The following is a 22,620-nucleotide window of genomic DNA, read 5'->3' on the forward strand; positions in this document are numbered from 1 at the left end:
CCTGCCCTGGCTTGCATATCTCTACGCCCGTTTCAGCAGCTTTCCAGCCATCCCGCGTCGTCTCTTTCGCTCGTCCTGCACGCTCGCTGCATCTTTCAATGCAACCCCGTTCTTGCCAGCACCTTCATTACTGTCGCTCCCAGCGCCTCGATCGTCTCTCGCTCCCCATCTCCGATCCACACCCTCCACACCCTCGCCGCCGTCGCTCGCTTGCCGATTGACCGCCTGTCATGGCCGCGGCCGACATTGAGAGCTGGGACGACGATGTCGACTTCCAGGGCGATCTCTTCACAAACTCCGTCTCGACCGTGCAAACTCATTTTTCCTCACGCCTGTCACTGCGCTCCGAATCCGCTGCTGCTGACGATGACTGGCATGTCATGCTGGCGCCCAACGACGACTCCTCCGCCAACAACGCAATCCAGTCCGCCCGCCTCCACGCCGGCATCCCTATTCCTAACAATGTCCCCCCTTCAGCTCTGATGAGCGGCAAGATTCAGCGTCTAGGTAACGCGCCCTCTCGCCGAACACTCCCTCCCCGTCAAGACGACGACTGGGCCGACGACCTGGAAATCGGCGACGACGCTCCGCTCTCGCTTAAATTGCCCAAGACTTCCCACCAAGAACACGAGGAGGAACATGACGACTTCGACGACTTCACAGAGGGTAGCCTAGGCATTCGCTTCGCCGGTACACGTCGCGACCAGCGCAACAGGAGCTTTTCCGGCTCCCAGTTGGGCTCCGCCATGAGCCCTAGTCTCGGCAGCGTCTTGACTGAAAGCGAGGATGACTTTGGCGGCCTTGAACTTCCTGAAGGACCTATCGACCTGGGTAAGATGCTTAAGAAGCGTCAACAGCAAGTCGAGGCTCCTACTTCGCAACCCCAGGATGAGGACGACTTCGAAAGTGGCCTTGACATCGGCGCAGGCAATGTCTTTGATCCAAGCAAGCTCACCCTCCACCGCAACATTCAACAAAGACAGACCAAGTCCTCGTCGTCGACTCGTGCACCCACTACAACCCTCACTTTCTCCGAGAAGCCTTCTGCCACGCGCATCCCCCGACCCGTTCCCTCGTCGAAGCCTGCTTCCCGCCTCGAGCCCGTATTTGAACCTGGAGCTACTCTTGTCACGCGTCAACGACCTCAACCCTCTACATCGGGTTCTAATTTCCTGCGCAGCAAGCGCTCCATGCCCGTTCTGCGCGGTCCCCAGCAGAGCGTCAAGCCCGTACCATTCTTACCAGCCGGAACCTCAGCCCAGTCGCACCACACTACCGCCAAGCCTCCTTCGCGTACTTCTGCGTACCACCTCCGTCGCGAGGCCGAACCTCATCGCAGCCAGTCGCCTCCCCTCCGCTCTTACTCACGCTTGTCTTCGGGCTATGTACCCGACACTCCTTCCCGCTCTGGTCGCCGTGCCGACCTTGCCCCTGCCGCACTTGCGAGGGAAGCTGCATCCAAGCGCACCGTGACGAAGCCTTCTCGCAGACGCAACTTTGGTGATGGAACCGAGCTCGACCTCTTCGACGACTTGCCCACATCGTCGACCAAGGAATCAAGGTATCTCAAGCAGCCTTCTGCCAGGGGTGCACCCAAGTCGGTTCGCAACATTCCGAGCAGAATCGATGTTACTGGCCCTACCAAAATCCCTCTGCCCGAGCGCATGCAGACTCCCGCTCCCGTGACACCTCGCAGCCCCATGCCCATGAAGGGATTCCAGGACCAGTCCAACACCCCGCGTTATCTTCGCGATACTGCAGCCAGCCGTATCGCACGCGAATCACGCCTCAGGGCCGCAGGAACTGGCCGTCCCAAGAGCGAGGGCCCGCTTATGCCTGTCAGCACCAACTGGAAGGCTCAGATTGCTGCCCGCAGTCCCCACACCAGCCCCAGTGCTTCCAGGATCAAGGCCAAGCGTCCTCAGCTCATTACTCCCAGCACCACCAATGTCGGCAAGCCAATCATTGAAAAGGGTATGACCTTCAACCCTCAGACTTTGCGCTGGGAAGGCAATGAGAACAGTCTGGCTCCATTCGAGCTTGGTCCGCTCCTACCGACCCCCACTCCGACCGCCCACGATGCACAGCAGACTTCCTACATGACTGCGCGCCCACTTCCGCCCTCCCCTCCCAGACCTGCTCTTATCACCCCGCTCGCGTCAGACTATTCCAACCAGAACATTAAGGTTGTCGGTGGAATGGTCTTTGACCCCCGTCGCATGTGCTGGCTCAAGCTGCGTGCCGGAGATTCTAGGAACAACAGTCCTAGCGTTACCGAGGACGAAGAGGACCCTTTCGCCGCCATTGAAGATCTCAAGGAGGGCCCCACCTCTGCTCCCGATGGCGCACAAACTACTGGTGGCGATGAGTGGCTGGTTGGTGAGGAATTCGACCTTGGTCCCGAATTCATTCGTCGCCAACGCGATGAGGAGCAAGTCTGGCGCCGCAGATGCGAGGCTTGGTTCCCCATGGATGGTGGCTGCCGTCGTTCCAACGACTCGTGGCGATGGGCAATCCGCGACATTGCCGGCCAAATGCTCTAAGTCATTGCACTTTGAGCTGTAATTACGCATTTATTTTTAACGAACCTCCTCAACACGGGAGAACACCACGATATGAATGATGAGAAGAAAAAAAGCGAATCTTTACGAATCTCATTTCCGGGTCATCGGTTTGGAGCCAGGAGGAAAGCGCTTTTTCATTGCTCTCTTTCTCTGCTTTCAGGAGTTCTTTTTCTTTTGGGAAAAGAAGGCCAACACTGATGATGACTGACGAAACGAACTTTTACGACACGAACATTTTCCTTGCTTTTGCTTTTGCTCTTTCTTTCCCTTTCTTCACTTCACTTTTTCCATTCTTCGACAGTCCGACAGATGGACTTATAACACTTTTTGGATACCAAATAGATCTTTGTTGTAATCATGGCTTTAGGAGGAGAATCACCACAATCAAAGAAAACTCACTACCCCCATAAACCCATCTTCTGCCCTTCTTGCTGAAGCCTATGATCGCATCTCTTTCCTGAACTCGACTTGGGAGGCAAACTTCAATCGACGCAACCGAAGCTCCCTATGGTAGGCAAGGTGTTTGATATGATACTGGGAATCGTTAGAGACAGAACCGAGCTCCTCCTTCTTGCAAGGTCTTCCTCTAGTACAATACTCCGTATGCCCATGAAGATTCCACAATGATCCTGATCCTGAGGTTCTAGTTCATAGAGAACGATGTTCTCAAGTGATATTTCTGGATGGTTGTACCAGAACTAGAACCGTTCTGTCTAGAGACAGCCACTTAGATGAGTATCTGAGGGATGTACAAAGTCTGGCTTGTTTTGGCTTCTCCTTCTCTGTACTCACGTTACTGCGACCTCTTGTCTCATTCGTCTCGTATTGCTTGTCGCCTAAAACGGTTCACAGTTTACAAAACAAGTGTCAAGTGTCGAGGGGTTTTAAGGTTACAATAGTTTTGATGGTTTTGTATGTACTCGTTCATGTTAGCGTGAGCAGTCGTCAATCATCTGTTGCACTTTCCGACTTCCGTGACTGTAAACAGCAGAAGGAGCTGCCACGAACAGACCAATAACGTGTAAAAAGGCTCTTTGGTTCCGTTTCCACTTCTAAGCCCGTTCGAACACCGCCACTTAAAGACTCTACGGCGTAGATGGGCATTCGGCGACAACTTTGACAGTACTATCCAGCCAGATAGTCTGACGAATGTCTTGAATAGCCAATTGCCATTCACCTTCGCCAGAAACAGTAGTCAAACCAGAAGAAGTAAGTACTTTGATTGTGAAGCGCTCGAGGATGTTTGCAGCAATGTCGGGTGGAGGCTGAACGATCTGTAGGGCACTGCACCAGTTGCTAACCAGAGTGTCCACTAGCCACTGCCAACTGAATTCTTCTTCCATAGTAAAGGAGATACGGTCTCGCACGAGTTGGCCTGTCGCGGGGGTGACGAGATAGAGATGATAGGCTGGAATGGCATCCAAGCGGGAGTCGTACGGCTCTGCCTGGGCGTCATGAGCTGACATGGAGACAGAGTCTTGATCATGGGCGGATTGAGCCTGAGGGTCAGAGGCGTCTTGCGGGATCTTATCTGGCTTGCCACCCTTACGCGATTCTATGGCGTACTGTCTCTGGCGCTCATTTGTCACCATGCGACGCAACAGCGGGGTACAAAGAGCGATGATGCGATCTCTGTCACGCGGCCAGACGTAGCGACGTGGTTGAGGCGGTGCATTGGCTTCTCCATCGTTTGGTGGAGGTGCGTTTTCACCAAAGTACTTCTCTCCCCAACCCTCGGCCTCGAGGAACTCGCGCACACACTGATACATCCTGGCCTTCACCATCTCGTTGTCACCTCTTCCTCTGTTGCCCACACAAGCTTGGCGATCGGGGTAGTCGGCATTGAGCATATACTGCTTCGCAGCGGCTTGTAGGTATAGGAAGTTCTCGGGGGATAGCTCGAGCGAGGTGAAGAGCTTGGACATGGGAGGGCGTGTATACTTCTTGGAAGAGTCGGAGGCAGGTCGGAAGAGAGCTGCTGCTGAGTGGACGCCAGCAGCTCGGGCATCGAGGTGCGGAGAGTGGTGTCCGTCGTCTTCGGAGCGCCTTTGACGCTTGGAAGACTCGCTCGCAGAAGTCTGATCGTCATTGTCGAGGGAATTGGAGCGCTTTCTCCTTGATGTCGACAGTCTAGCAGAAGGATCGCGTAGCAGTGAGGCAAGGTCTTGGTCGGAATGTGCGAACTGGAGTTGCTGGTTGCGTTGGCGAATCTGCTCTTGGGCAGCAGCACTGGTAGCAGCCTCGACGAGACCTTGCAATTGAGCATGATCTTCGGCCTCCTGTTCTGAGGCCAGTTGCTGAGCATGGTGATATTCCGAGTTGGGCTCGGGGTACATGGATGCTTGAGGAGCCGAGGCGGTGTAGTCTAGGATGCCTTGAGCGAGGCGCATCTCATCCGACACGGGTTGATCATGCGCCTGGACGGGCTGGTAGTAGGGGCCATTCGAGGCCATGCTGACGTTTCTCGATCGAGAGAGATGGCCGATTCCAGAAGATGCTGCTACAAGTCAGCCACACGTCAAGACTCGGCGGCGACATGGCAAGCGGCGACGTCATGTTGGCAGCCAAATAAAGTATAGGATGGCTGCATGAGTGCGAGTCGAGGAACAGAGATGAACTCACTGCGATGATGGACCAAGTCAGTTTGTCTTGTTTGTTGCGCTGCGCAACATCATAGCGGAAGCAGCGTAAAGTTGACCGAAAGTCACGTGGTTGGCGGAGTGAAGTTAGCGCCCAGACGCAAACAAGTGAGAGCTAGACGGCAGGCGCAAGCATCCTCCATCCCTTTCCTCATTCACAGACGTGACTTCCATCGCATCATCCCTTCCTTGTTTCTTTCCATTGAACTTGCCCAACCCATTTCTCTTTCTGTCTCTTTCATCTAATACCCGCAAAAATGGAATACGAGAACCGCGACTACGACGGTACCTACCTCTCTGACTCGCATTGCACCATTGCATCACTGGTCTAACGATATGACAGACGAGCCTCAGTACCCCCGTGAGCGCTCGCGCTCTCCTCGCCCCGACCGCGATGGCGACAGCAGACTCCGTAGCGCCTCGCCTGCTGCTGTCCGCGACGACCGGTATGTCATCAACCATCAACCGTCCACGCGCAACTTGTCATTGACCATCCACCTAGCACTGCCCAGCAGATCCGTGAGGACGAAGAAGAAGCCGCCAACCCTGGCTCCAACCTTTTCGTTACCGGCATCCACCCCCGTCTGACCGAGGAGGAGGTCCGCCGTCTTTTCGAGAAGTACGGCGATGTCGACACTTGCAGCATCATGCGCGACCCTCACACCCGCGAATCCCGTGGTTTCGGTTTCGTCAACATGGCCACTGGCGAGCAGGCCGACGCCGCCAAGTCTGGCCTTCAAGGCGAGGTTTACGAAGGCCGCACCCTGAGCATTGAGAAGGCTCGTCGCTCCAGACCTAGAACCCCTACCCCCGGCAAGTACTTCGGCCCTCCCAAGAGAAGTAAGTCAGCACAATTCTACCACAAATGTCCGCCAACTAACCTTACTCCCCTCAGCCGACGACCGTCGCCCTCCTGGCCGTTTCGGTGGTGGTGACCGCTACAACGATCGTCGTGGCCCCGGCAGACGCGACGATTACGGCGGCAGATCTGGTGGTGGACGCTACGGAGGTGGTGACCGCTACGGCGATGACCGCTACGGCGGCGGCCGCGACTACGACCGCTACGAGGACCGTGGCTCATACAGCCGTCGCGACCGTGATGATTACGGCGGTGGCTCCCGTGGCTACGGCGGTGGCCGCGAAGACCGCTACGCTGGACGCGGTGGTGCTTCTGGCGGCGATGACGACAGACGCGGAGGATACGGCTACGACCGTGGCAGTGCTCGCGCTGACGCTCCTTCCAGCTATGCTGACCCCGCTGCTCCCGCCGCCGATGCTGCCGCCTCTGGTGGCCGTCGTGCTTATGGTGAGGAGCGCGGTGCTGACAGGTACGAACGCCGTTAAAGCGCCTACTAATGACCAGGGGGATCGAAAAAAGCACGCTTTGATATGCCGGCCCATCGGTTATTATGCCCACCCATCACCATCATGTACCTCTTCACCTTTCTCGTCATCTTCTTGCCGCTCTTCCACGCTATTCACGGTTCGTTCGGGGCGCATCAGCAGATTAATCTCTCGGGTCTTTTCGGCTTCAGCTCGTCGTACGGCAAAAAAGGAATCAGAAATCTTGAGGCGTGACGTGCTTCTGCAACTATTTTGGCGACACAACCCAGACACAATCGCGCGTTATACAGCTTTACGATTCTCGAGCATCTTTTCCGGTGGATTTCCTAGTTCGGCAGTCCGCCTTTTTCCAATACAGTTACACATCCCGTGGTGCGGTTCCATCAAATTGCTTCAACTTAATGAGCAATTCAACATTGTAACGTGCGACACTCTACTCCTCACGTCAGCTCGCGGCGCTCTCAATCGCCACGTCGCTCGACCTTCGCCTTTAAATTTTGATTCGCCATTCGATGCTCTTGTGAACACCATGCTGAGCGCCTTCATCGTTCGCTTGACCTTCTCAACAAGGGACTTGTGGCAGTTGGCCAGGGCTGGTTCAACGAACCTCCGGATCAGTTCAGGTGGGTCTTGGCTATAGTTGGAGCTGACTCTCGATAGATTATGGGCACGCACAAACATTGCTTGCTGCCATGATCTTGTCATTTCCCCAAGTGTCCTATGTGAGCTATGCACGCTTTCGCCAACCCAATCAGTCGATGACAAGATGGTGCTCGATGTATAGCGCGAACTTATCGTCACTGTTCGGGGGATTGACTGGCAACATTCCTCGCAATCCTGGGGCGTGCATCTAGACTTGACAATACTTGGGAATGTGGCAGATATGGACGATCACAAGCTTTGTGCCTAGGCAAGTCTTTGCAGCAACAGAATCAAGTAGTCAAAGTTCTTCATTACAACATTATTAATTATGCTTGCTTGTTATCGCACCGAAAAGAGATAGAGAAATGCCATGCTCGTGTGATAAGTCGTAGAGATTGATCATTCGTTGGTCGGTGGGTTGTTGTCGTGCTCGGCGGCCTTCTGTGCGCTCTTCTGCTTCTTCGCTCTCTCTTCAGCTGCTCTTGCCATGGCTTCTCGTCGAGAGAGAGGCTCTGCAGCAGGCTGACTGCTCGAAGTGCTACCACCTAGGACATACGAGCCTCCTTCCCAACCACCAGCATCGCAGTGGTCGTCGTCCTCGACATAGTCATCGCCAGGGTTGTAGAACTCTTCCTGCCCCAGCGACTTGCCACCTCTTGACCAATCGTTCTTCTCCACTTCCTTCTCGATCTGGTTCCACAGAGCGTGAAACTCTGCATTATGCGGACCAATGACGTTGTGCGCCAACTCATGGCACAACGTCTTCCGGATGACCTTGTAGTCTCTGTATCCATCATAGGCGTCCGTCCTCAATCTCAACTCGATAACCTCGCCTCTATTTCTGTTCAGCCCCAGTGTTCGTGACTCATGTGTGGTATGCTCGGCAGGATCCATTTCCGTCAGCAATCCGACGGCGAATTTATGTTTCCGCATGGCGGCCTTGATGCCTGGGTCATCACGCAGACGTTCCAAGAACCGCAATGACTTTTCGGGTTGGTGGAGGTGTGGTAGTGGGCGTAGAGCGGCAAAGGTGTATGTTGCTTCTTCTGTCACGGTCTTCCAGTCGCGATGGCGGTTTGCTTGGATTTTGCGGCCGGCGTTGAGGGCTGCTCGGCGGGCTTGTTGCTTTTGCTTGAGGGCTGTGATTGCGGAGTCGACGTCGGCGACTTCTTGAGTTGTACTGCCTAGAAGTGTGATCTTTGCTTTCTGCGGTAGGGCGTCAAGGCGGAGTGTTGGGTCTTTGAAGGGTGGGCGGAGGAGACCCGGTTTTGGCGAAATGAGGAATTTCTGATTCGTGGCAGGTATCTGGAGGTCTTCGGCGACAAGTGTGGAAAGGTCTGAGATGGTGGCATCGGTGGGTAGGGTGAGTGTTATAGGTTGGCCATGGTATTGCACCGTCAGGGAGAGGCCGTCTTGTTGTTCATCTTCTGACAGCACTTCTGGCGAAGGGTGACGCTCGGGTTCTGAAGCCATAGTTGTGCACTAGCGATAGATGAATAAGATGAGAGATGCGTGAGAAGTATCGATTTGTAGTTTGGTATCAACAGCCTTTGCGACAAAGACTTGCCTTCGGGTGTTTCGCGCGCCTTCGATGCTGATTAATAGCGTCATTAGGGAACCCTGATCTGCACCGCCACAAAGGTGTGGCTCAACTCAGGGCCGCCGCTTGCATGTGAAAGAAAACAACCCTTGCCGATCTGACCCAACTACTCCCGAAGTGTCACCAGAGTTCCCAGGGTATCTCATCTTTCCAAGCCATAGAATAGCACCGCCTCCTTGCAACCAGAAACCATCAATCGTGACACGCATTGTCGTCGTACGAGATCATCATCGGAGTCGAGTAGGAAGGTTCTAGGTTCTAGGCTCCCATGGTGTTTGGGCCTGCCTTGGTGGCACGACCTCTGCCTAACACAGCCATGACGGCCAAGGCTGTTGTAACGGCAAACAATACCCCTGCATAATTTTGTCAACGAGGCGCATTTCATTCTGCGATCAGGCCAACTTACACTCGAAGGCGGCAAAGACGGTCGCGGCCTTAGCGGAACTGCAAGCCTTTCCGGCACAAGTAATGAGGTCGCTGAGGAAGACTGCTGCGGCAATGAATCCGGCGAACCAGAAGAGCATTGTCAAGCTCTCGACACCACAGAGGATCCAGGGATGAGCAAAGCGTTCGAACTTCCATGATGTGAGGGTGAGATAGATCAGGGCGAGTAGCGTCCAGACTGCAGTAAATACTAGGAAGTTGATCTCGGAGGGTGAGCTGGAGTACGAGTGGGCGACTTCAAACAAGAAGCTGTCAGCAAAGCGATGCCAGGTCGGATACAATTGAGAAAGCGCCTACCATATCCAGCTGTACCGAGCACAAGCAGGGCGAGAATGACTTGTGCGATACGAATAGGAAGGACAAAGTTCACCATGATGTTGGATAAATGTGGATGTTGAGTCGCGGTGGAAGAATGTACTGAGACCAAGAGAGGGTTGTACAGCGAGAAGTTTGAGAACAGGTGAAGGAGCTTCTTCAAAGAATATATACTTAGGGAAGGAGACGACGCGCCGCACCAAGGAATGTGAGACTGACGCGAAGACAAGAAATATTTAAAACAGGCTTCAGGCGCCCGGTGACGACTGGCATGACGGTGGATTCACACCGAGGCGCATGACTCCTATTCGAACGAATGAGTTTGCAGTCATCCAAGCAAATAAAGGCCGTATTCTCCGACATGGTTTCAAGGATTGGCCGCTGGTGAAAGCAAAGGACGCGTGAAACAGCTGCACAGCAGTTGGAGGGGCACTCGAAACAGCAAAGAACATGTCGATCTGCGGGCCGCAAACCTGGCTTAGAGCAAAGCTTGATCAGAGGTGCTCCAAAGGAGGTCGGGTGTTCTCCTTTTCAGTCTCCTTTGTTGTGCTATACCGTTGTCCAGGTCCTTCTCATCCACATGGCAGGAAACAGGAGAAAGCGCGAAGTCGTTGTACTTGACGGGTCGGCTCGGCCAAGCGAGGCTTTGGAAAAAGAAAGCAGCAGGAAGGTGTGGAGAGATGGAGCATCGATCGCAAACCTCTTCTCCATGCTTTCTCTCTCTTCCGAGTTCCAACTCCCGGTGTCTACCCCTTGTGCCTCACAACAAGTCGGTCGCAAGGAGTTGCCATTGCATTGTCTAGTATGCAGCATGTTTGGTATCATTCTTGAACGAATAGCCGGTGAGGAGTTGTACAAAGCAAACGGAAGCGGACAGGCGCCGTCGAGCCCGAAAGAATCCGGGGCACCCCTCATCGACACTGTGCAGTCGCGGCGCATCTCGATGCTTGTGACATCCGTTTCTGCCCGCAGCTGTTGGTAATCCTTCGCTCGTACATCATCGACCCCAGCCCTGAGCGAAATTCCAAGTGCTTTCTTCTACATAGTATACTTCACGCCCTGCTGCATCAAAAGACGTTATCGCGGACGCAGGACTCAACGGGCGCGCATTCGTGCCTTGTCTACGTCAACCTTCCACTTCCGTAGTCGCTGCGAGGACATTGTCCCGACTAACTCACAACACGACCATCCTACGAGGGGACCAGGACCACCATCGGATGCGCACTATGACCTGAAGGTCAGAATCTGCCAGCAATGAACAGCAACCGTCCGTTCTTCTCAAACTTCTGGGCCACCTTCCGCGCCCATTCTGCCGCCTTACCAAAGTCGTCTTCTTCCATCTCCGCCGCCTCTCCAGCCGCAGCTGCAGTTGGCTCCTCTCAAACCGTCTGGTCTTCGACATCAACAAACCCCTCGCAACCCTCTCCCAACGCTGCGTCGGCCCCTCGCACCATCAATTCAAAGTCCGTCTCTCATCATCCCTCTCAATCTACTGCTGCTCCCGCGCAACCCACACCACTGCACCCGGCTCTGTCTCCCTTGCAACATAACGTATCCCCTCTTACCCATGGTCCGAGGTCTCCCCCTTCTCCAGCGCTGGGTGTAAACGCAGGAGGCATGCCTGTGTATGGCCCTCCAAACCGTCCACCGCCAAGCTATCCTACCGCGTCAGAAGCTCGTCGCAATCGTAGAGGTTCAGATAGCAGCTCTGAAGGCGGCATGGGCTACAGAGACGTCCTTGGAGCCGAGAAGTGGTACATTGGCGGCCGGACCGCTGCTGGCGAGGAGAGATTTTACAAGCTCAGCATGGTGCGCCGTGACACAAGTGCTGATCGCCTCAGTGCTGACAGGCTGAGCCTTTGACACATGTCTTTTTTCTTTCTCTCACATTTGTCATTTTCTCACTCGGAGTTTGGGCATGGGAACAATCGGCGAAATCAGGTTTTGCGGCTTTCTGCTTCTTCGGCCTGTACAGTATCGCCTTCATTCGAGCTGCTAGGGGCATCCCGAGCATGTACATATGACGAATGACTGTGATGTTTCCCCTCAAATTAGGCAGACGGGACCTTGCACCAGCACATACAGCAAATAATAGACATGACCTTATGACAGACCACACTCAATTCCAAGCCGAGTTTTATTGAAGCCAGTATTCCTTTGCCATCTATAGCAGACGCTCGTTTGATAGCCCCGCTAGCCTTGGTATTCCGATCATTTTGTGACTCCTTGAACGCCCCTAACATGCAATCGTCTCACCTGTTGATCCATTGCAGGTCTAGGCAGTAATCTCCATGGCATCAGGGTTGCCGTTCATGCCACCCAACTCAACACCTCCCTCATCACCAATAAATCTCTTCTCAAACTCTGCAACAAACTTCATGCTGCGGTTCGGGTCATAGAATAGCTCGAAACTCCTCTGGACATCCATCACTTCGACCTCCCTTGCCTTGCGCTTTTGCGCCAGCAGATGTGAAGTGGTGATGAGGTTACTGGCATATCTTAGTCCGGTCTCTTGGCCGATCTTGGTCAGGAGAGCAAGAGCATCAGCCGATACGTCCACCTCCTCTTCTTGTGCACGAATGCTCAAAATCTCTCTGATCTCGTCGGGCGAGTATGCTTGGGTGCTGATAATGACGAGACGGTCCAAGAAGTCCAGAGGTAGACCGTGAGGGCTGATGTGGCTAGTGCCACGAATGCGAGTTTGACCGCGGTTGCTGGCCATGATGACAATGGGTGCCAGTTCGTCTTCGAGGGCACGGTTGATGAACGAGAAGCACTCGGCGTCAAGCATGTGGACCTCGTCAATGAAGAGAACACCGGGCACAATCTCAGCCTTGCCCTCTTCCTTCCACTCGGCGACCTTTGTGTTGATTTGCTCGCGGACCTCGGATCTGATCTCGCCAGTGTCACCACTGAACAAGGCGAGGAAGCCTTGAGTTCGCGAGTTGATGACATCGATTTCGTGCAGGGAGACGGTGTGGACGACTTCGCGACGGACCTGGAGCTCGCCATCGGGGCACTGCACAAACTTGGTGTCAGGGCCCATGGCGTCGTAGTCGCGCGAGCGTGTGTAGGAGCGGCCGAGCTTGGTGATGCGGCCCGAGGCCTTGTCGATGGAGATGATGTCGCCGGCCTGGACCTTCTCCTTGGTCATGCTGTCGATCATCTTGGTGCCCATGTCGTACAGAGTCTCCATGTCGGTCGTCTTGATGGTGAGCTTTCCCTGCTTGTTGCCGCCTGTTACACTGCGGTCGATCTGGATCTCGACGACTTCTCCCTCGATGACTTCCGACTCTTCCTTGATGCGAACTCCTATGCTCTTACGGAAGGCCTGCTCCAGCGCCTCGGTCTTGCTCATCTCAAGCGAGAAGATCTCGCTGCTGGCCAACATGGTGAATGGCACATCCTCGCCCAATCCTTTGCTCATACCAATGGCAATAGCAGTCTTTCCGGTAGATGGCGGTCCTGCGATGAGTACAGCTCGGCCGGCGATCTTGCCCTCGCGAGCCATCTGGAGGATGACAGCAGCTGCCCTGCGTGCCTTCTGTTGGCCAACGAGACCCTCGGCGGCGGGCTTGGGGGCCAGCGTGTCTGGCTGAACACCTAGACCGCGAACATGCGAGTGGGCGGCGATGAGGTTGAGACCGCGCACCTCTTTCGATTCGGCGATGGTCGAGATTTGCGCCGCCATTGTTACTACGTCTCTGGATGCTTGTCGCGACGACTTTGACTTGTGTTTCTGTTCGAGCTTGGGGCCGGAAATAGAAAAGCTCAATTGACAAGGACGGCTGGATGGAATATGACGAGGAAGTGAATTGTGGTGGATGCGACAGATCACAAGCTGCAGCTCCTCAGACCTGTCACTCTGCAACTCTCCGCGTCTTTCGCATCTCCATTCGGCTCAACCCGACGTGTTTCCTGCCCATCACCAACGCGCCACTGCCATTTTAGTCGGGGGACAAGATCCGCCAGGCAATTAATCAACTTGTCTGCTGCGTATCGCTCTTTCCTCTTCAAGGGTAAATTGATCATTAGTCACCTAGGTACCTATCCCACCTCTCCATCTCTAACCTCAAGCCACCCACGGACCAAGTCTTCTTCGATAAGTATTTTAATACTTGCAAAGATCCCACCATCGAGTGAACTGCACGCGCTTTCACCTTTTCTGCCCTACTTCTTCAACCCCATTCACTGTCGAGCACCTGTCGTGCAACATCGGCTGCCAGTTCTCCACGTCCAACGAACTCCCGCTTCAGTCCCGCTTTTTTGTTGCATGCCCATGCCGGTGCTGGTGTTGATGCACATGAGCTTGCAAACAGCACCAATTCATCCTGACACTTAAGCTTGACGGCAGTAAGTTACTTTCTAAGTTTGTATACCAATCCACTTTCACACACCAATGTCCACCTTATTCACCACTTCACGTGCTGTTCACATCCTGGTACAAGATCTTCTCACTTCACTTGTCAACTCCTCACTTATGCTTTCACTACTCATTACTCAATTCCTTCTTTCCTGTTTTCACTTCTGTCTCCCACATTCGCACCATCCCCACTCTTATCATCACAACTCACTCAATACCCCTCAAACACACCCATGGTTCTGACTTCACACAGCCCGAGAGGCCCAATTGGAGCATGTTCAGCGACAACTTAAAGCGTCGTAATTCCGGACGCTCTCCAGATCCCAAAGGGAATTCTAGAAAGATACTTCGCTACGATCAGAGTTCAGGATACACAGCCAACAGTCACTTTGAAAGGGTGAACGGCTCCAATCCAAGTTCAAGAAGATCATCCATGTCACTACAAAATGGAGCCGAACTGGCCGGATACGGCACACCTCAATCACGTTCACCATCCACAAGGAATGGATACGATGTTCCCACCCTCAATAACGTGGAAGCCATCCCAAAAGCGCTCGAAAGCTTCGTCTTGGCTATTTCCAATCGTAACCAGACCTCTCAACATCTCAGTAATGTGCAAGGCGATTTCGAGAGTATGGCACCCAAGCACACAGACTTTCCAGCTCTCAGATTACAATCAACCCACAGACTAACCCAGGCTCGGAGTGATAACGAAGCAGCCGAGGCACAGGCTGCCACGGCCACTAAGTTGTTATTAGACGCACTGCAAGGACAGAGCTCAACCTCTCATCAAAACTGTGTTCCTCGAACAGAACTCGATTCTCTTAAAGAACAGCTTCAGGAGATGAAGTCTGAGAATCGCGAGATGAAGAGAAGATTAGGCGTTGTGGACAGACGTCTAGAGGACGAAGCCAATTCCGCCCAGAGACCAGAGCAATATGCGTTAAACCGTATGACGGACCGCATGGCAAAGATCGAGGAAGTTAACAGAGCGACAAGTAGTACTATCAGTTCAGCTGTCCAGAACCACAAAGCTCTGCAAGATCAGACTGTTAAGGACAGATTGAGTTTCAGAACTCGATGTTCTGCTTTGGAGGATTACATGGAAAAAAACAAAGCTAAGCACAAGGAGAACGCTCAGGCCATCAGCAGTATCCAAACCACTTTAGACGATCACATCGGAAAGAGCGACGGAGAGCACAAAGAGCACACTTCAAAGATTGAACTTTTCAAAGCCGACGTCAACACGCTGCAGCGGACCCTCAATTTAGACGTTCTCCCTAGGCTGGAAGAGAACGAAGATGCTGCGGCGACTGCTCACAAAGCTTTGAAGAGTCTCGAACTTCAACACAAATCGCTAGCAAACCGTCAATCTCCTGCGGTCGCTGCTGTTGTTGCTCCAACTCCTGCTTTCCATGAGCTCGTATCCAGACTGGACAGCAACGAATCAAGACTAGGTCTAGTCGAGGCAGAATTAGACAATCACGATTCAAGACTGGATGAGATCGAGAGGGCCGCTGAAAGGATCACCGACGAGAACGAATTCAAGGACGAAATGATGAGTGGGCAGATATCAGAGCTCAACACAAAGCTGGACGAAATGCAAAGGAATTCTGGAAACGATGTGAGAGACATCAGAAAAGAGCTCGAGGACCTTGATGCTTGGAAGGATCTGCAAACACACATCCAGAACCTCAGGTCCACTTTAAACGACCACGAGAGGAGTACAAAGACAATGATCGAGGAACTTGGCAGAAGCATGAGACTTTACGTGGAAGAGATGAGGTCATCAGCCAAAACAGAGATGGAAGAGTTGAAATCAAGCTCGACCTACACAAGCCAGCTGCTCGAGAATCACGTCGACCTCTTGCAAAGGCACGAGGGACGCCTAAACTCGGTCACCACAGAGGAGCTGGTGCGAATGATGGAGAACCAGTGGCGTGCCACATTCGGCGCGCCCGATCAACTCAAGGGATTGACGATTCGACTAGGCAAGCTAGAAAACTTTACTAGAGATACCTTCAAGGGCCTCGATCCGACAGTAAAGGCTCTCAGGACCAGAGTTGAGGGCATGGCGGCGAGCGCACAAGCACGGATGACGAAAATTGAGAATGACATTCAGTCTTGTAAGTACCCTCCTTTACCCTCTGCTCGATATTCGAATTGGTACTAATCTACATTACCCAGTAGTGAGAACCGTGGGTTGAGCTAGAAAGGAAGGCGCATACCGCCAAAGCATAGCATAGCATGGAGTTAGGGGTATGGATGCTATACCCATTTTCGAGGAGCTTCGCAGCTCAAGCTTGTACTATAATCTCGGTAATCACGAGTATGAAGACATGAACAAAAGATCACGTGAAGATTACAAGTGAATGTGTATGCGAAAGTGAAAGGGATATATGAAAGTAAAGTGAGAGCAAAAGTAAAGAGTGCAAGTGAAGCTGATGGCGGTTGAAAAGAAATGCTGTTCTTCTCCTTCATTCGTACTCGAGTAGTCGGCTGGTCTTGGCAGGTTTCCCGGAGTCGTCTTTGCAGCGGCGTACCTACGAGTCTCCGCAGAAAGAAAGCCGTATCGTCGACGAAACATCTGATTTGGCGGCAACAAAGCACATTACAACACACAACATGGTCCTCAAGATCCGTCTCGCGCGTTTTGGCAAGCGCCACGCACCTTTCTACAACATCGTCGTCGCCCACGCCCGGTACGCCTATACCCTTCGCGCAAAAGCCCCCACCACAGCTCACGCCCATCTCTCTACTTCCTCCCCCTCTCATACTCTTCCCCCCCGGAAAGAAACAGAATCAGAGAAAAGAAAAGGAAAAAACACGAGTCTAACAAGAAGCGCGAATCTACAGAACCGCTCGCGGCAGCAAACCTCTCGAAGTCCTCGGCACATACGACCCCATCCCGAAAACACCCATCGACAGTAGCGAGACGGCGAAGAAGTTCAAGGATATCAAGCTCGACATTGATCGCGCAAAGTACTGGTTGGGTGTGGGTGCTCAGCCGAGTGAGCCCGCTTGGAGGTTGCTTAGCATGGTGAGTCGATACAAAGCGAAAGAGCAAGGCTGGCCTGTATGGTCTGAAAACAAGAGAATGGGAAAGATGGAAGCACGGAAGCATGGAAGCGAACAATGGCCACGAGAAGAGCCTTTGCTAACGAAAGTCGCAATACAGATTGGTCTCATGGAGCCCAAGTACAGGTTGGGACAGGAACTCAAGAAGGAGGGTGCTGATGCATGAGTCTCTTGATTTGGGAATCGCATTTACCGTGTACGATTGAAAAGGAAGAAGGGGATATCCACTGGGATTGCATGGCAAAGGCGTTCGGGCGTTGTTCTAAGAGATTGAGATGGAGTGAATGCTTTGATCTATCACGACTGGCGTCTCAGGACATTGTTAGAGTCCAAGAACTCAAGACAACTAACCACGGTCACATAACCATTTCAAGAATGGAAGGGAGATAAGAGGCACGCGATATGTCACGAGAGCGCTGGAGATGATTTGAAGTTGATAATTCATGACGGCGATGTGCCATTCATGCTTGATTCATGTGATTTGATAGACATTCCTTCATATGAAGAAGAGCATTCCCCTTTGCTCATGACCCATGTACCATGATAACTCCGTGAACCCATATCCCAGTGGCTGCATCAAAGGCATGCTCACATATTCCCGCGCCGATTGAGTGTGAAAAGCAAAGTAGTATCAAAGAAGTTCGTGAAAGAAGAGAACCAGAGGCGGTAACCATGTTGTGTAGAGGCGTTTAACCACCGAAACCGTAGAGAGTTCTGCCCTGGCGCTTGAGGGCGTAGACAACGTCAAGAGAGGTGACGGTCTTGCGCTTTGCGTGCTCGGTGTAGGTAACAGCGTCACGGATAACACCCTCGAGGAAGGTCTTGAGGACGCCGCGGGTCTCTTCGTAGATCACTAATGTGTGGATTAGCGACGCGTCTTGGGCATGAAGTGAGTGAGCAAAACTTACTGGCAGAGATACGCTTGACACCACCACGACGAGCGAGACGACGGATAGCGGGCTTGGTGATACCCTGGATGTTGTCGCGCAAGATCTTGCGGTGACGCTTGGCACCACCCTTTCCGAGACCCTTGCCACCCTTGCCACCTGTGATAGTATGTTAGTCAAAGGTCAAGGAGATGTTGTGATGGTGGAGTGAGAGGGCGCCGACGAAAGCCGACGCGACGACGCGCTCCCACTGTCAGAAGGCGTCGACGACGGTGACGGCGGCGGGAGAGCGGCGATGATGAGTGAATAGATACGATGATAACTTACGTCCAGACATGATGTATGAGTTGTTGTTGTTGAGTTAAGAAGTTGTGTTGATGGAATAGATAGTCTGACGACTTTGGTTGATGTTTTGGATAAGAGCGTGGTATGGAGTTGAGAGAGGTAAAGTGGGTGGGGGGAAGCTAGATTATAAAGGAATGGGAGTGAAGGCCCAGGATCACACGCACGCTCAAGCGCGGCTAGCGCGATTCGAATTCAGTGATCTCAGCAAAATCAACGGCAGCAAAGCTCCGGTTAACGAGCTTGGAATCCGGGCGGCTTTAGGGAAGGGTCTCCTCGCCAAATCTTGGTGAGAGAAACAACTGAAAGAAGCGTCAAACGCACGGACATTTCTTTGAACCACCGAACACACTCGCCTTCTAGCATTCACGTTCAGTATCTACCTACGGAGTACTTCTAGGGTCGTCGATGATTTCGAAGAGACCGCCATCGTCCACACAGTCAACGACAAGCCAAACTTACGTCTGCTGCTGTACAAACTCGATTGAGAGACGGACAACACGAGTATAGTGTATCTGGCACCCGAACGGTACGCACGTACATGACAAAGGATCAGATCAACAGCGTTCGGAAACAAAGAATGTAGATATGTTCGATAACAATCTAGCAGCTTTCAAAAACCAGGTTATCATAACTCATGCCTCATCCTCATCCTCAATCCACGGCCCAAGTAATATTTCCTCCTGACCGACACAATCAGCGTCTACTTCGAGTGTCGCTAGAAAGCATGTCTCGAAAGTGGTTAACCACGAGCATTACGCTGTCTCCCATGGTTGGTCTGGCGTCTAGATCTCTCTTCTTTCTGCGATCCTTGGACTCGTCCTTCGTACTGTGGTGAGAACGATGAGATCTGTGCGAACGAGACGACTTATACGACTTGGTTGAGTCTTGAGATCGATCAGAGTCTGCTGAACGAGTCGATCTATGGGTTCGAGCAGACCGGAAGCTTGATTGACTGTATCTCTGATCCAGCACAGGTCGGAGCTGTTGACCATGATCAGACCCACCCGGCGATGGTCCGTAGGAAGGTACCGCAGGGTAGGCGGGACGCTGGCTGGCATGTATCGTTGCTGGTTGTTGTTCTGGCTGATATGCGAAGCGCGGCTGCTGGTAATGTTGGGTTTGGACTGGGTACGGCTGCGTCTGTGGTGCGAATTGCTGGTGGCTCGATATCGGTTGATGGTCGTACTGAGCCGGTACATATCGCTGATTATGAGGGTCTTGAACGACAAAATGAGGTGTGCTTGGTGTTGCAGTGTCTGGGTGCTGGGCGAAACTAGTCATGATTGGCGTGTAGGTAAGAGGTGTCAAAGCTGGATGGATGTCGGAGTCTCTCAGGCGAGGTGTTGGCAAGGCCACGATGGGAGTCTTAGGGGAGCTAATTGGTTTGAATTTGAATCAGGACTGAAGCAGGGATATTTCTCGAGTTTTGAGATTCGGCAACAATCGAAGCTCTTATATCAATGCAGGCGCGGCCGCCAAGACAGGTGGGCAGAGTAGGCTCAGTCTTTACCACATGACGTGCCAATTATTTCCCTTTTAGCTCATCGGCAGAAGGATCGGAAGGCTGCGCGCAAAGGCTTCGCCATCCACAGGCCAGCATCCATGGCGTGGTCATGTCTAGTCAAGGTACAAGAGGAAAGACCGAACGGTCGGTCTATTGGGACTCGCGTTACACCTGGAATTCCGAGACAAGTCAACGAAACATGAGCAGTGTATTCAACCACCCCAGCTTCGAGCATAATGATCAAAACCAAGTGTTATTACTGTTCGTTGCTGAAAGGATAGCAATGATCATGTCGCACGACCAGTTCAAGCCGCAGTTCCCCACGAGTTGTTGTACTTATGAATGAGCAAGGCTTAGCGATTCTTCAAAACGCATGTGATTATCAATGCATATCTCCGCAGCCGTGCCTGCAGTCCCCGTACCCAAGTACCGAAAAGTGGTTGTCAGGCAAAATGATCAGTTGTGTATTATCAGGCTTCGTCTGCTCCAATTGATGCCTGCCGAACAGGCCCCGTTCACTCAAATGAGATAGTCGTCTACCACAGAATTTGCCAAGGCCCAGGATATACACGCATCTCAGAGTTCCACGGACCGACTCGCCTCGACCTTTCAGTGAACTTCTGGTGATGCAGACAAAGAACCTGGCTATGTTCCGGCAGCACTGCCTAAATGGTTCATAGTGACCTTCGAGTAAGTAAACACCGGGGCTCATACCCCTCATCGACCTCAGTGCTTGTGTACCAGCCTTGATCTACGAGAGTTCTTTCGGTACTCTTCCATTTCTGAACCTTGTCTGGGTGGGCATGCTTGAAGTCCAGGTCTGCTAGACGGATATCTGCTGTATTGGCAAATGCATTTAAAGAGCCTTTGACGAACAACATGCAGTCACGGAGTGTCATGGCTTTCGAATAGTCGTCAGAGATGTCCTCACTGTTTACCATTAGAAAGGTCAACTGGTGGAATTCAACAAAGAACTCACGGATCGCGACCCAACAGTCCGTGTTTGTCAAACTGTGCTTGGTGCTTGCGAAGATCGCTCAGGACTTGGTACCCTTCTTCCGCGAGATAATTCACGATTTCTCCGACTGTTACCAATGTTAACTCATATTGGGCAGATTCTCTAGCGCCGTGAACGCGAACAAGACAAAGAAATAGACAAGTGTGTATAATCAAGGGTGTAGACTTACCTGTCGTATGTGATAGCTCATTGGCTTGTGCTTCGATGATGTTCCTAAAAGCTCTTCGTCTTTCTTCAATATCAACATCAATGAGACCAAGGGGACAGAAGCCGCCTCGTGTCGGAATCACGGCACCTCCAGCCTTCATGTGGTCCCTCTGCATCCTCAATGCACAGGTCCTGCATCGGATCGAGTCTCGCGGCGCATCGGGCGATTGCTGTAGCCATTTGGGCTTGATCTCGAACAGAAACTCGCCATGTTGAGCGGTCATGTCGGTCATCAATAAGCCGTGATCATCAACAGCCAGTCTGTCACCATGCCGAACGTCTTTACGAGCCCCTGTGCTTTCATGCTCTGCAAGCCTTTGGTTGAGAGATTCGATAAGTGATTCATCCAGCGTGATCAAAGTCTGCTCGACAATATTCTCGGGGCGGAACAACGGGAGAAATTCTCGTTGAAAGGTGATATATTGTGATTGGGTTGACTGAATGAATGATTTGTCCTTTCTCAGTCGTAAGAGTTTTTGTCGGACGCCCAGGTTGACTGGCTCGTCGGCGATGGGCTTAAAGGTGTAAACAATGTTGGCATTGCCTTCTGCGATATATTCCAGTGTTAGTGGCTTATGAGAGTCGGATTGTTGGATTGAGCGGAGTTTCTCATGCGGGAATTTTGAGTACACTACGCCGGTCATGTTGTCGCTGGTGAGATGCTACGAATTTGTTCTGAAGATGGTGTTGTTAGAAAAAGACGGCAGAGATTCATGATGACCCGCTTCCCCAAACGTTCCTTCAGACCAATGTAACTTCTAACTCCCAATTCGACTATTTCTATGTCATTCTCCGCAGCCGCTTGTGGCATACATACGAAAACTAACCATGAAAAGCATTTTTGGCTAAGGGATAGACTTCGGCATAGACTTGTAAGCATGGTTGGAGAATTGAAGAATTGGAGATCATGGTTCATGATTTGGAGAAGTGAATTTGGGGTATTACAGCAACATAAGATATATAAATGGCATCCATTTTCTCTTGTTGGGTTTCATTCATCAACACCTATATCGAGATAAAACGGATCTATCCCCATAGCTATCATCATTAAACAGTTAGTTTCCTCACAGCAAGAATCATGACAGCTTGAAAGGTCTAACCAGAACAGGCATAATATCGAAATGTCGACACTGCAATACTTCAACGAAAAGGGGGCCGGCCAGAAGCACAGTGATGCTTGTCATTACTCACAAGCTGTGATCGTGGGTGATGTTGTCAAGTGCGCTGGGCAGGGCGGGTGGGACAGCGAGGGCAATCTGGACAGCGATGACTGGCAAGGGCAAATCGACAATGCTTTTGACAACGTTGACCGTGTGCTTCAAGCGGCAGGATTACGTGGTTGGGAAGACGTCTACCTGATTCGAAGCTATCAGTTGGATATTGCCAACCACTTCGAATACTTCGTTGAGAAGCTCAAAAACCGCATCCCTGGACACCGTCCTATCTGGACCGCTTTGAGCGTTCCCAAACTCGCTTTTCCTCCAATGTTGGTGGAGATCGAGGTTGAAGCATATCGTAGTAAGCAATGAGGATGCTACTCGAGTACGATATTGGTATGAAGAATTTCTGGTCAGTTCGGATCAAGGAGACAGCCTGCTACCGAGGCCGGGGATGTTGCCGATCTCCAACTTCCCCAATTCAAGCTACAAGTTTCTCCAACCTTTTGCACG

The 22,620-nt window shown here is 52.3% G+C and overlaps 13 protein-coding genes across 13 annotated transcripts; 6 read left to right on the forward strand and 7 right to left on the reverse strand.

Moving 5' to 3' along the window:
* Nucleotides 1–230: 230 nt before the first annotated feature.
* Nucleotides 231–2,543, forward strand: M438DRAFT_357258 (uncharacterized protein; the record flags this gene model as incomplete). The annotated part of the gene is made up of 1 exon (XM_029907156.1): nucleotides 231–2,543. The coding sequence occupies one exon, from the start codon at nucleotides 231–233 to the stop codon at nucleotides 2,541–2,543; it is 2,313 nt and encodes a 770-aa protein (XP_029758394.1).
* Nucleotides 2,544–3,626: 1,083 nt separating this feature from the next.
* On the reverse strand, nucleotides 3,627–4,516 carry M438DRAFT_347475 (uncharacterized protein). The gene has a single exon (XM_029905918.1). It carries the CDS (start codon nucleotides 4,487–4,489, stop codon nucleotides 3,650–3,652), a length of 840 nt encoding a protein of 279 aa, XP_029758395.1. The 5' UTR covers nucleotides 4,490–4,516; the 3' UTR covers nucleotides 3,627–3,649.
* An 884-nt stretch (nucleotides 4,517–5,400) lies between these two features.
* Nucleotides 5,401–6,866, forward strand: M438DRAFT_347476 (RNA-binding domain-containing protein). The gene is made up of 4 exons (XM_029905919.1): nucleotides 5,401–5,488; nucleotides 5,547–5,649; nucleotides 5,706–6,043; nucleotides 6,099–6,866. The coding sequence occupies exons 1-4, from the start codon at nucleotides 5,461–5,463 to the stop codon at nucleotides 6,545–6,547; spliced, it is 918 nt and encodes a 305-aa protein (XP_029758396.1). The 5' UTR covers nucleotides 5,401–5,460; the 3' UTR covers nucleotides 6,548–6,866.
* A 722-nt stretch (nucleotides 6,867–7,588) lies between these two features.
* M438DRAFT_337250 (WLM-domain-containing protein) lies at nucleotides 7,589–8,662 on the reverse strand (the record flags this gene model as incomplete). Its single annotated transcript, XM_029903972.1, has 1 exon — nucleotides 7,589–8,662. The coding sequence occupies one exon, from the start codon at nucleotides 8,660–8,662 to the stop codon at nucleotides 7,589–7,591; it is 1,074 nt and encodes a 357-aa protein (XP_029758397.1).
* A 385-nt stretch (nucleotides 8,663–9,047) lies between these two features.
* Nucleotides 9,048–9,606, reverse strand: M438DRAFT_278028 (uncharacterized protein; the record flags this gene model as incomplete). The annotated part of the gene is made up of 3 exons (XM_029900971.1): nucleotides 9,048–9,142; nucleotides 9,196–9,468; nucleotides 9,531–9,606. The coding sequence occupies 3 exons, from the start codon at nucleotides 9,604–9,606 to the stop codon at nucleotides 9,048–9,050; spliced, it is 444 nt and encodes a 147-aa protein (XP_029758398.1).
* A 795-nt stretch (nucleotides 9,607–10,401) lies between these two features.
* Nucleotides 10,402–11,505, forward strand: M438DRAFT_58570 (uncharacterized protein). The gene has a single exon (XM_029910200.1). The coding sequence runs from the start codon at nucleotides 10,803–10,805 to the stop codon at nucleotides 11,409–11,411; it is 609 nt and encodes a 202-aa protein (XP_029758399.1). The 5' UTR covers nucleotides 10,402–10,802; the 3' UTR covers nucleotides 11,412–11,505.
* A 318-nt stretch (nucleotides 11,506–11,823) lies between these two features.
* Nucleotides 11,824–13,239, reverse strand: M438DRAFT_398709 (TIP49-domain-containing protein; the record flags this gene model as incomplete). The annotated part of the gene is made up of 1 exon (XM_029909378.1): nucleotides 11,824–13,239. The coding sequence occupies one exon, from the start codon at nucleotides 13,237–13,239 to the stop codon at nucleotides 11,824–11,826; it is 1,416 nt and encodes a 471-aa protein (XP_029758400.1).
* A 554-nt stretch (nucleotides 13,240–13,793) lies between these two features.
* M438DRAFT_58470 (uncharacterized protein) lies at nucleotides 13,794–16,245 on the forward strand. Its single transcript, XM_029910199.1, has 3 exons — nucleotides 13,794–13,901; nucleotides 14,165–16,037; nucleotides 16,102–16,245. The coding sequence occupies exons 2-3, from the start codon at nucleotides 14,186–14,188 to the stop codon at nucleotides 16,116–16,118; spliced, it is 1,869 nt and encodes a 622-aa protein (XP_029758401.1). The 5' UTR covers nucleotides 13,794–13,901; nucleotides 14,165–14,185; the 3' UTR covers nucleotides 16,119–16,245.
* A 280-nt stretch (nucleotides 16,246–16,525) lies between these two features.
* On the forward strand, nucleotides 16,526–17,448 carry M438DRAFT_323016 (ribosomal protein S16, mitochondrial). The gene is made up of 3 exons (XM_029902987.1): nucleotides 16,526–16,613; nucleotides 16,768–16,951; nucleotides 17,090–17,448. Exons 1-3 carry the CDS (start codon nucleotides 16,537–16,539, stop codon nucleotides 17,153–17,155), a joined length of 327 nt encoding a protein of 108 aa, XP_029758402.1. The 5' UTR covers nucleotides 16,526–16,536; the 3' UTR covers nucleotides 17,156–17,448.
* Nucleotides 17,449–17,678: 230 nt separating this feature from the next.
* Nucleotides 17,679–18,030, reverse strand: M438DRAFT_278258 (histone H4; the record flags this gene model as incomplete). The annotated part of the gene is made up of 2 exons (XM_029900989.1): nucleotides 17,679–17,842; nucleotides 17,898–18,030. Coding segments are annotated over 2 exons (297 nt in total), but the record flags the coding sequence as incomplete, so codon positions are not given.
* Nucleotides 18,031–18,834: 804 nt separating this feature from the next.
* On the reverse strand, nucleotides 18,835–19,684 carry M438DRAFT_347485 (uncharacterized protein). The gene has a single exon (XM_029905920.1). The coding sequence runs from the start codon at nucleotides 19,500–19,502 to the stop codon at nucleotides 18,915–18,917; it is 588 nt and encodes a 195-aa protein (XP_029758404.1). The 5' UTR covers nucleotides 19,503–19,684; the 3' UTR covers nucleotides 18,835–18,914.
* A 387-nt stretch (nucleotides 19,685–20,071) lies between these two features.
* On the reverse strand, nucleotides 20,072–21,614 carry M438DRAFT_323021 (uncharacterized protein). Its single transcript, XM_029902988.1, has 3 exons — nucleotides 20,913–21,614; nucleotides 20,705–20,810; nucleotides 20,072–20,655 (listed from the first exon to the last, which is right to left on the reverse strand). The coding sequence occupies exons 1-3, from the start codon at nucleotides 21,592–21,594 to the stop codon at nucleotides 20,400–20,402; spliced, it is 1,044 nt and encodes a 347-aa protein (XP_029758405.1). The 5' UTR covers nucleotides 21,595–21,614; the 3' UTR covers nucleotides 20,072–20,399.
* Nucleotides 21,615–21,949: 335 nt separating this feature from the next.
* M438DRAFT_323023 (YjgF-like protein) lies at nucleotides 21,950–22,611 on the forward strand. Its single transcript, XM_029902989.1, has 2 exons — nucleotides 21,950–22,004; nucleotides 22,059–22,611. Exon 2 carries the CDS (start codon nucleotides 22,072–22,074, stop codon nucleotides 22,477–22,479), a length of 408 nt encoding a protein of 135 aa, XP_029758406.1. The 5' UTR covers nucleotides 21,950–22,004; nucleotides 22,059–22,071; the 3' UTR covers nucleotides 22,480–22,611.
* Nucleotides 22,612–22,620: the final 9 nt, after the last annotated feature.

The sequence above is a fragment of the Aureobasidium pullulans genome, assembly GCF_000721785.1.
Source record: "Aureobasidium pullulans EXF-150 unplaced genomic scaffold scaffold_15, whole genome shotgun sequence".
NCBI lineage: Eukaryota > Fungi > Ascomycota > Dothideomycetes > Dothideales > Saccotheciaceae > Aureobasidium > Aureobasidium pullulans.